General features: G+C 42.3%; 1 protein-coding gene across 1 annotated transcript in view; it reads left to right on the top strand.

Annotated features, from left to right (window-relative positions):
- Positions 1-12,189, top strand: part of LOC147223649 (ADAMTS-like protein 1) — a 105,297-nt gene that overhangs the window by 59,899 nt on the left and 33,209 nt on the right. The window contains exon 3 of the mRNA XM_086165867.1: positions 9,878-10,005. Within this exon, the coding sequence (XP_086021993.1) occupies positions 9,878-10,005 (128 nt within the window). The remainder of the gene's footprint in view (positions 1-9,877; positions 10,006-12,189) is intronic.

Genomic DNA, 12,189 nt, shown 5'->3' with positions numbered 1-12,189 from the left:
GTCTACCCAGGCGAGAAATATCTTCCTTTGCAGAGCTTTTTGCATTTTATTCATGAGATATACTTGACTGAATGCCAGTTATAATTCATAATGGCATTTTTTTTTTTTTGTCTGTCAAGAACAATTTCACTTATATGGACTTGAAAGCAGTACAAGGGTTTTGACTCTCACCTCCGCCCTGATAGTACTCTCACCAGCGATATTTATAGCTCTTTAATTCCACCATCTTCCCATCATCTGGCTCCTCTTTTATATCAAATATGAAATCTTCTCAGCTTTTCCCTTCGGGGGTCGCCAAAGCAAATCCAACTTCTCCATCTAGCCCTATTCTTTGTATCCTCCTCTTTCACACCAACTACCTCCATATCCCCTCTCACTAAATCCCTAAATCTTCTCTTTGGTCTTCGTTGAGACCTCCTGCTTGGCAGCTCCAATTCCAGCATCCGTCTACCAATATATTTGCTATCCCTCCTCTGCACATGACCAAACCATTCCAGTCTGGCTTCTCTGATCTTCTCTCAAAATAATCTAATATGTTCCTCTGATAGACTCAGTCCTGATCCTATCCATCCTCGACAATCTGAAAGAGAACCTTTGCATCTTCATCGAGCTCACCTCTAGCTCTGCCTCCTGTCTTTTGGTCATTGTAACTGTTTCTAGGCCATACAGCATCGATGGTCTCACCACTGTCTTGTACACCTTTCCTTTCATTCTGGCTGATAGTCTTCTATCGCATAGTACCCCTGACACTTTTCCCCACCCATTCCAACCTGCTTGAATCCGTCTCTTCACCTCCTTTCCACACTCTCCGTTGCTCTGGACTGTTGACTCCAAGTACCTGAAATCCTCCAACTTCTTGATCTCCACCCACTGTTCCCTCACCGTTCCACCTGGGCTCCTCTCATTCCACACACACATATACTCTGTCTTGCTCCGACTAACTGTAATTCCTCTCCTTTCCAGTGCATACCACCACCTATCTAGATTTTCCTCAACCTGTTCTCTGCTCTCACTACAGATCACAATGTCATCTGCAAACATCATCGTCCATGGAGATTCCTGTCTACCCTCATCTGTCAGCCTGTCCATCACCACTGCAACTACTTTGCTGTCACTGATCTCTTTCAGGTTATCTTGCCTATACAAGATGTAGTCTACCTGTGGGCTCCTACAGCCGCTCTTATAAGTTACCCCATGTTCCGGTCTTTTCTGGAAAAAATTCACTGCAGCCATTTCCATCCTTTTTGCAAAGTCTACTACCATCTGTCCCTCTGTGTTCCTATCCTGTATTCCAAATCTGCCCATCACTTTTTCATCTTCTCTATTGCCTGCACCAATATGTCCAGTGAAGTCTGCATCAATTACCACTCTCATCTCTGGGTATAGTCTGCATCGCTTCATCTAACTCATTCCAGAACTATTCCTTCTCTAAGTCACATCCCACCTGCGGGGCAAAGCCTCTACCAACATTGAGCATCACACTTTCAATTTCCAGTTTCAGACCCATAAGTACCTGACATTGTTTTCACCTCCAACACATTCCTAATAAACTCTTCCTTCAAGATAACTACTTCTCCATTCCTTTTCCTGTCAGTGCCATGATAGCATAACTTAAAGCTTGCTCCTAGGCTTCTAGCCTTACTACCTTTCCACCTGGACACAGTATATCCACCTTCCTTCTCTGCATCATGTCGACCAACTCTCTACCTTTTTCTGTCATAGTCCCGATATTCAAAGTCCCTACTCTCAGCCCCAGACTCTTGCCTTTCCACTTCTCTCTGTGCTTCCGAAAATGCTTTCCTCCTCTCCGTCTTCAACCCACAGTAGGCCAATTTCCACTGGTAACCTGTAGGTCATCGGTACCAATGACAGTCGTTTTTAACCCGGGCCTCGACCAATCCGGCTTGAGATTATTAGGTTCGATTTGCATGTTTGGTTTTGGCAAAGGTTTTACGCTGGATGCCCTTAAAGTTATTCTTATTCTGCCTGATGCAGCCCTCTGCATTTATCCGAGCTCGGGGACTCAGGGAGACACTAGCCTGTGCTGCCCTGAGTCTGCATTCATATGAAGTATGAAATAAGATGAAAACATGAACAACAAGCTTTTTTTCAAAGCAAGGGTTGGACATGAGGTTGCTTGACAAAGATCGAAATTGTTGAATGGAAACAGTCTGATTATAGGAGACAGTTTAGAATCTCAAATGTGAAGCATGATTCCATGTTTTACACTCATTTTCTGTCTTCTATACATTCAGGTTGCCATTTCTCAGTTCAACTCCCATCTGTCTTAAATTGGATTCAACTGATTGTTGTGGAATTATCTTTATTCAAATCCTCTGGGTTTGGAGGGCAAGGGAAATGCGGTGGATTTTCATCTGCAAATCATAAAATTCCTGTGCTGGTAAAACATTTTTCCTTTTTTTATCCTGTGGCCCAGAAAGCTTTTCAAACAATGGCTTTGGTGTAAATCAAGCCCAGAGCACAGACATCGTTTGCGGGGACGGCAGGAGGCTACCATTTATCCGAACTCCCCAAAACCATTTAAGGTCGCCTCGTGGGAGTTGAAGGTTTGGCCTCGAGTGTAACTTTATGTCAATCGCTGGTAACTGTAGCTTCGTTTGTCTGACTCTGACAGCTCGTGGCCTGTTAGCACAGGTCACCACCCCATGATGTGGCAACCTTTTAATCTGACCCTTTATTCCTCCATAGAGCTTCATGACAAACTATCAGGTAACTGACTCTGCTGCTGTTAGAGCAGCCTATGCATATATTGTGCAGTGACCCTTTATGAGGGATTTAAAACAATGTCAGAGTGCATTTACGTGTTATATTATGAAACCTTTCCAGTGAAATAAGAATAGCATTAGTATTTTCTTGGCTCCCACTTCAAACTCGTGTGGACTTCCATCGACTTTGTTCATCCCTTTTTTCCTAAAACAAGTGGATAGAAAATTTATCTGACAGCGTCTCCTCCTGATAAGGATAAACAGTTTGGTTTTATTTAATAATATGCAGTGATATGTACCAGCAGTATCTATCACCATCCTTAAGTAGAATATTGGCAAAAGTTAGGACAAAATAAAAAAAAATAAAAAAAAACTGGCAGCCATGGTTTTGTGGTTTTGAATTATGGGTACCACATCCTATATCCCTATTGAGATCCCAAGCCTAATATCTCTTGTCGTTTGTTGTTTTTTTTCTTTTCCACTGTAAGACATCAGTTCAGTGACTGTAACCATGCGGGGGATAAAGAGTGTCTAAGAGCATTTATAGCTTGTGTTTTCTGTCTTCTCATGGCAGAAAACCAACCTTCTTTTTAACACATCATGTTAACAAAGAAGCATGCTTCATAAAAGAACCAATGGCCTATACCACATATTTTAACATTGATGATATATGTTAGTGTGTTTTAAAGCTTACTCTAACGTCACTTGCAAAGAAAACTTGCTTTTTGAGGAGACTGAAAAAAGGTTTGCAACACAATCACATTTCCCCACTTTTACAGATTCGCGGTGCTCTAGAGGAAATCTTCTGATGACTAAGAAACCTGCTTCACCCACTAAACCGCAGCTGCCAAAAACAAACAGATTTTAAGCAAATGCTCAAATTCAGAGAGACAACAAGCCTCACCCAAAGGATCCATTCAAAACATCTGCCAGGATTCATCAGCCTGGCTTTCTGGTTAAATTTTGATTGACTTTACGGTTCAGGCAGAGAAAGTTTACAAGAAAGTATCTATTGTAATCAGTTGTTCAGTTTGGATAGAAGAAAGGCCTTTATTGTCACATAGTTATACATAGAATACAACATCAATGAAATTTGACCACTGCATTTAACCCATCATGGATGTGCCATGAGCAGCTAAGGAACAGTGCCAGGAGATAAGTTAGGGGTTCAGTGTCTTGCTCAACAACACTTAAACAGGCTGGGAGAAGCCAGGAATCAAACTAGGAATGTTCGGTTCCAAGGATGACCGCTCTAGCACTCTGCGCCACACCGCCCTCTCAGGCACACTGCCCCTTGCACAAATAACACCCCTGCCCTTTTAGAGAGATGTGGAATTATTACAATTCTTCCTTGGATTCTTGTCTGACTTTGTCGCATCAGTGACCTGCAGGTGCTGCAATTCTTAGGTCTCTAGTTGCATGTGATTCCTCTTCCTCTCATTCATTGTGTGCAAACAGCCATGTAAAACACTGGCAGTGAAGCAGGGGGTTTGTGGAATAAAGGCATCCAGTTTTGTTCTGTTTTGTTTCCCTAAAGTTGGATGCGGTTAAATTTATGGAAATCGGTTGCTGTCTGGCAAGAGGCGAGAGATCTGCAAATGGACAAAGTGAAACAGTTTTGATGATGCTGACAGATTTACCAACTGAAGGGCTTATTTTACGCATCGAATGTTTTGTTAATTCTCTTGGGAACGTTTATAGAGTTACCAAGTGTACTGGGGGCTCGATCCAAAAATGGGACCCAATAAACAACCTCGTGAACACATTGCTTTACTTTTGAAAGTGCAGTGTTGACAAAAATGTTGCAATCAACTACAGAAAAAAAAAAAAATTACTAAAGTATTATTCCTCTGAACATCTGTAATATATATATGCACAATTTGTTACTTAAATCTTTGAAAATCTCTGCAAACTTTCCTCCTGTAACCTTATATCAAAGTTGCCCTTGTGTTTTAAAAAAAAAGAAAAGAAAAAAAAGGTCATAAAACAATGCGCTCCATCGTTTTTTTTTCCCCTCTTCCCCATTATTGTTAAAACCGTCAGGATACACATTCAGCGATGTAGTGGTCGAGAGCCGTTCCCAGTTGAGTGTCAATCACACACATTCATTTCCTCCTCGAATGTTTGGTTTTCAATCTGGGCACATCATCGATGCCACGGTTTATTTTGCAAAGTCGGACAGAGGGATTTCTTTTGAAAGCAAATATCAGAAGGTTGTGGATTAAGGTTGCGAGGGGGAATCATTTCGGTGTCGGTTTATGAAAACGTGCCCATGCTTACCCCTCCTCGCTGGCACCACAAAATACACTGGGGTTAAGTGGATGGTTTAGTGTGTGTCTTTTTGGGTGTATGTTTTCACATCAGAAGGTATAGACGTTCCCAAACACCAATTCAAACAACCTCGATCCCGTAGACTGTCAGCACCCAGTTGGGTCTTTATGAAGGCTTTTCTGCGTGGAAAATAGAGTGTGACTGTGTGTGTTTAAGCGCGTACATGCGAGAGACATCCGCTCTGATGTTGTGATTAGGGTTGCTGCATGTTTGCTCTGGAGAGGAACGCATTCCACACAACCTTAATTGATAGCAATTATGTGGTTTTTGATTTGGTGTTTGATTGGAAGGCAGATTTGATGTCTTGATTTGAAGGGCACAGAGTTTTTATTGTCTTTGGAACATCAGGGTTGAATGCCTGAATGATAGCCTGCTACCTTGTAAGTCACATCATGGGGCACCAGTGGGTTGGCACAAAGTTCGACCCCTCTATTTTTCTTTTTTTTGTTTGTTTTAACATTTGTTTTTGTTTCTTGTCTTTGAAAAAGCTAAAACTGGAAAGTTGCTTGATGTATAGGATAGACTCCCTGTGCCAAAAGCTGTCCATCTTTTCGGTCGTTTTTCCTCTATAACCTGGGGAATTGTCCCTCCAGGCGACACCTGGCTTGTTCCCCACCTCCACAGAGCAAATGTTTTCTGGCTTATACTGCCAGATGTTATGAAAGGCCCTATTGAAGTTCCTTTAGACTTTTTTTTTCGCTTTTCGCTCATAAAGCAATTGAAAAAATCACTATGGCAGCGAAGTCTGTCACGATGGCAGCTGGGACTTTGTCGCTTCTGACAGTTCTCACATGAAGCTCAAGATGATGACCAAAACGCCATCAGGAATCTGTCTTGAAGTCATCATAATCCCCGAATACAGTAGGTCTGCCTTATCTTTTGATGTATTTGAAAATTTAAGGAGCTTTATTCACTTCCCTAAGATTCTGTCATATGACTGAGATATTTTGATGTTTCCAAAACCCACTGCTTGCAACAAATAAAGCTGTCAAAAGCACAAGGCAGAAGACAAAAATAGAATTGGTGGCATGTGTAAGAAAGAGTAAGCCAAGCAGAAAAGATGAAAGACCAGAAAAAAATGTGAGTTATAAAGCAAAGAAGTGGAAATAATCGAATCGAGAGGAAAATTGGTTTGCCACCATAATTCCCTGTCTATGCCTGTCTTCCACACACAAACGTGTGAGGTTGTGAAGTTGCAGCTGGTCCGGCTCCTTGTTTGAACTAGCACGCTTGACTGAGGTCCATTTATTGATTGGCTGGTGAGCCAGACTTGGGGACTCGAGGGGTTTGACACCCTCCCCGTCATGGCCTCCCCCCAAATCATGCATCGCACACACAAATACACCAACACACACTCCCACTCCTCCTCCCTCCCTTCCACCCCCCTCCCCAGTTACTCCTAAGGGGAGAAAAAGGAGCAAGTCAGAGAGTCGACTGCAGGCAGAGAGGACACACAAAGTGACCTAGAGAGGAGGGCATCATACATCAGGCTCACACACACACACACACACACACACACACACACACACACACACACACAAAGTCTGAGCTTGACGGATCGACTCACACACTTTGCGAAGACATGGAGCTGGAGTTTTCATCCTGCAAAATACTGGTGGCCGTTCTTCTCATCATGGTACTGTACTATCCATTTTTTTTCATCTGCTCTTTAAAAAAATAATGTTCTTTTTTTCACATACTGAACACATGCTATGTCGTACCAAGTACAGCTTAAGGTTTATTATATATAGGCATGTGATATGTGACTCATGCAGTTGTATTCAGTTCTCTTTTCCTGGTGCCCTAAGAGAAATAAGCCTCAGTTGTCCCTCCGACGTGACTCTTTGTTATCAAAGCAGCTTAAGAACCATTTTCTCTTAAGTCGCCCTGGTAGATACACCACCAGGTCAGCAAGCTCCTTTGTCTGAGGTTCGAATTCCCTGTTAGACTGCAGCGCCTGCCTTTCAGTATGACAGTGAGTACAGTACAATACAGCGTGGTGCAAAAGACAAGGGATTCAACAGATGTGCAAATATCATGTGTCTTGCCAAATAAAAAGGCCATCGAATGTATATTGACACAGTCTGCAGTAGAAGACACCAGACTCTGGTTTCCTTCCCCTGTCCAGCAGTTTTCCATCTTTAAGGAAAATGTCCTTAGTCTCAGTTGCTGACAGGTGACTTAAATAGAATCTGTCCATCAGAATAACATATCATGTGGAGATCAGTGGTCTTTTATCATATGCTCATTTCCTCTTTTCCACTAGATGTGAAAACATAGGATGGGTGACAGGCATGAGGCCTTTGTGGTCGTATGTTCGCTCTGTTTTTCTCATTGTTCTGACAGTGAAAGACCAGCGGATTATGTATTTCTTATTGTGTGTGCTTTGCTGCCTGAATGGAACTGCTGAGAAGGAGGAGGAGCGGGAGAGATGGGACGTGTAATGATGGAAGATTTGCAAACCTTCAAGTGGACATCTGAGCCTTTTGATTATTGGATCCAAATCCCAGCAGGATGATATAGTCCGACCAGTGGAGCCTTGTGTTCCCCTGCCTTCGCTGAGAACAATAGCAGTGCAGTCAGCCAAGCAATCTATTACTCCTCATCTCCATCCCTCTGTCCTTCATCTACTTCCTCTCTCCTCACCAACCTTGTTACGCCTCTGGGTCTCTTGGCTTTGCAACACACAGCTCCCAGCCATAATTGAGTGCAAAATTCACTGATTGCTTTTCAAAGGAGATTTAAGGTGGTGTGCTTACCGGCTGCCCTGAGCAAAGTCTGTGTTTATTTACTGTGGATCCAAACATTGAAATAGTTGGCCCGTGCAGAAAGAGGTACCATTGCTGATATGTTTGGCTGAATGCTCTGTTGGCTGTGTTTATGTCTTGCCGTTCCTCTCTGCTGTTCCTCAGGCGTCAACAGCACCGGCAGCCATTTATATCAGTCCCCATGCACTTTTAATAAGGTGAAACCACCGCCTCACTCTGCAGTATTCAGCATGGATGTTTTTGCTACTGTGGCCCAAAGAAAATAATCAGAGTGGTATTATTACCTTGTATCTGCTTTCCTCTGTGAGCTTCATTCGTCTTTGTAGATAAAGCACAAATCCATGCTGTTGGGAAAGAGGTCCAATGATGTAAAAATAACTTGGCGCAGTCAAAGTTTTTCCACTAAAATCTCAATGCTCTGGATCCAAAATGCAAAGCTGGGCCTTCACTATAAACTATTTGTCATTTTAAGAGCAGGTGTTACACATAAAGTTCATGGTCCCTTCATTATTCAGTGTGGTTCACATTCCCTTCCTAATCAGGAGGCCCGAGTATTTTTAAGTTAAAGACTCAGCTGGATATGCAAGCACAAACTGCTATCCTGCGGTGTAAAGATCCCAGTGTGAGGCTGTATAAAGTGCACAAGAGACGCATTTCTTCAATCTTGAAATTCATGGTTCAGCGACGCTAGAAAGACCGTCTTTGTATTCCATTTATGGTGTGAAATGATATGTTTTTTTGTATCCATCAGTCCCTCTCATGGCCTTAATACCTACAGTGAATGGAAGATTATTTTATTGTATGTGTTTGCTCATTGAGTCTATTGAGATACATTCCTACTGACATAGGAGGTGGATGATTTGTTCCCGTGTTAGTTCCAGCCCTCTGAGTTCGAAACTCTCTCGCATTTTCCAGGTTTTCATCCATTCAGCAGGTATAAAACTTTTTTTTTTCTTTTTCCCAAGCTCCAGTCTGTCTGGCAACTTATAAACACATACTTCAGTGTAGCAAATCTGTAGATAGCAAAAGCAACTTATTTTTCTTTCCAGTCTCTGTCTTTTACGGAGTATATCAGCAAACGCCATGGTGGGGAGCTGTAGAGGAGCAGTATAGTGACGCCAAGGGAAAGAAACATAACTCGTATGCTGTCACATATAGGTGATCCTCCTCACACGATGGTGCCAGATGTAGAAACAAACACCTTCTTTTAGACCTTGGTAATCCAGTTAATCTCTAAAAATATATAGACCTGCGAAAGAGGAAATAAAAGTGAGTGAGGTTGACAGATGGAGAGGATCATCATTTTCTGACTGTCACTCTACATCTGAGATGCACATCATCCTTGCAGTCCCAAAATCCATTCTCTCATAATATTGATTTTGGAAACCTGCCGTAATACTCCTGGCTCTGCTGCCAAATAAAGCACGATACAATTAGGAGAGAGTGAGGTGCAAGAGTAAGACCTGCAGCTGAGGAGAGAACTGACATTTTATAATCTAAAGGGTGACTCCGACATTTAAATAGAGAAAAAATGGGTATAAATGAAGAGCTAGAAGAGCGATGACTCTCATCCATCAAGGATACTGCAGTTTCATTTTCAGGAATTCCTACGCATGAATTCACATGCTGCAGTACGGTTTTGTTGAAATCTGAGGATGAAATCTATGCAGATAACGGTTAAAATGACTCCAATAAGTCAGTGTTTATTTGGCACCCAGCTTAACTGTGGATATGAACCATCTAGCGTTAATCTTGTCAGAGTCAGGTCCAGCTGAAAGAAACTCCTGCTGGATTCTGTGAAAACTGGAATGATTGATCTCAACCACTCTTGTTTCTAAGAGATTTCATTGAATCAATGGGTTCTTTCTTGGCTTACATGCAAGCTATTATCTGTGTCACTCTGGCGACGGGAACACAAGTAAAACCTTATCCTGTTTGGGATAATAAAAACAAGTAATTGTTCAGTCGTATCCATCACTGATCTTTCTTGTCTTGAAACTTTGCCCTTTTTTTTCCCCCTCATCAAGCCATTTGTCCTGTCTTCTTGCACAGAGCTCGCGGACGGCCCGGTCCGAGGAGGACAGAGACACGCTGTGGGACGCCTGGGGCTCGTGGAGTGAATGCTCACGCACCTGTGGAGGAGGAGCCTCATACTCCCTAAGACGATGCCTCAGTTCAAAGTACGACTTTTGCTTTTTCCATTTTGGGCAGAGCTTGGCGGCTCTTCATAGTCATTACTTGTAGTCTACATGTACAAGTTACGTACAAGTTAGTTACATGTACAATAAAGGGCTAAAAATTCCATAGATAAATGTTGGCATGAAGTTGTTTGAGTGTGAAAGGTATTTCAAAATCCCAAAAAATAAAGCCAAATTGCCAACATAGGGCACACATGTTGTACTGCTACTAAACTACCATCCTTCACTATGATATATATCTCCAAGACTTATTTATAAGATTGCATTTCAATTCCTTGCATATTAAAGTAGCAATTGTGTAAGACATGGATAATATGCCTTACAAATCTTCACTGACACTTTGTTGTAAGGTCTCAAGTAGGGACTATTATAAGGAGGAAGAAAACTTAGAGGGTACCTTTTCACATACCAGCCATTTGTATTACAGGCTCCCAAGGAATACCCTGACATTGAAAGCAATTTAATTGAGGTAATAGTAGAGTCTAGGTCTTTAGCCCGAGTAAATCCCTGTCTTGTTGAGGAGAAACCATTGGTTAATATCACCACATTCACTTTTAACTGCATTTGATGTCTGGTAACTAATTTAAGCAGCTGATTAGACGGCCTTACCGAAGTCAATGATAGCTTACATCGCTGTCAGTGTCAACATCTGTTTTGATTCATCCTGAAGCTAAAGTTAAATGTAGTTTTTGTTAATTGTCGTACTTAGTGTAGTGAGATGGAGTCCAGCCTCCAGTGCTCATGAGTGACGAGCCAGTATTATCTACATTTGACATTCAAATAGTCAAACTGTTTTGTCACATGTTTTTTTTCTACAATACGTTGCTTTTTTTCACTCTGGATGAGTTCTTTGACTCCTCTGGAAATACGACATGGGTCTAGGCAGCCGGTTCCACTTCTGGTTTGTGATCATGACTTATAATTTTGATCATCCAATAGAAAGGCTCTCTGTCACAATTTTACTTTGAGAAATGTAGAGGGCTACACTGACATGAGCTCTTGGTATGAGGAGATTCTTTATTCTTGAGATTTTTTTCTGAAATGTGAGTAATTTCAAGTTAGAATCTCATTGGCCTTCAGATAAATGGAAACATCTCATAGGTAATTTGTAAGTGTGTGTTCAAACACTATCCAGAGTAATCTCCTTTAAAGAGCAAAATCCTTACAGAGCCTGGACTGGTCCCCATTAAAGTGCCATATCATGGCAAGGAGAAGGGGTTGGGGCTTAGGGTAGTGAGGTATTTCTCCCTAGCTCACAATTGTTCTGCCAAATAAACCCAGACAGCATCCCTATAGTGCAAGTAAATCTCGCCAATAGTTCCTTTCCCATGGGATACAATGGGAGTGCCCAAAATACATATGATTTTTCTGTGACTGTTAATCATCCTGGAGGGGTCAACTGAGATCACTCGGTCATCCACCTTCTAAAACTGTCCAGACAGCCATATGAGCTTAGGTCTTGAATTCATCAGTGGCAAGAGGGATCCAGTTTTCAATAATGGCACCGACATTTTTCTTCACTAATCTCAGAATAACAATCAATGCTCTTTGCCGAAGTGTGTGCCACGTTCAATAACTTTCCTGTGCTACACGTTTGGCGCTGCAAGCAGTGAGTCTGTATTTGTAATCACCGCCGCTCATCATCTCAGCTTAAGTCTCAGGATGAAGGAGAACTTGGACTTCGGACCTCCTGGTTCTTTTATCCTTGTGCCAAAGTCACCCGGTTGTTTGGGCTCGACGGTGACCCTGTGTGCCTTAAAAGCTCCTGTCCAAACGCACCCGGCAAAGTGGCCGGTTACGAATGGATTAGAGAAACAAGTGGGGGGGAGGGGGTCCAGGCAGTAAGACGGTATGTTTTTCATAGAAATGTTGTCACATTTATAGACTGGGAAATAGCCGCAGGGTGACTTCACCACATTCCTCCATTTTACAGTTCCCAGAATATACTGCTCACTCACTCAAGGTAGCCAGCGGACTCTGCTGTCAAAGTTGCCCCCGTTTCAACATTGCGGGCGTCAGAGGGACGGGGGGCTTCAGTGATGACAGATCTAGTAGGTTTGATAAGAATTCAATGCTACTGTCTGACTCCAAAAAAATAAAGCATGTCATAATAAATGATCGAGCTGAGATGTTAGAAAATGAGGTCTCTGGTGCCTCCACAACTGT

Source organism: Fistularia commersonii, chromosome 19, assembly GCF_037954325.1.
Source record: "Fistularia commersonii isolate RoL2024-O1a breed Wild chromosome 19, RoL_Fcom_v1.0, whole genome shotgun sequence".
Classification (NCBI taxonomy): domain Eukaryota; kingdom Metazoa; phylum Chordata; class Actinopteri; order Syngnathiformes; family Fistulariidae; genus Fistularia; species Fistularia commersonii.
Note: the sequence above shows the minus strand (reverse complement) of the source record. Positions and strands in the feature narration are given on the sequence as shown.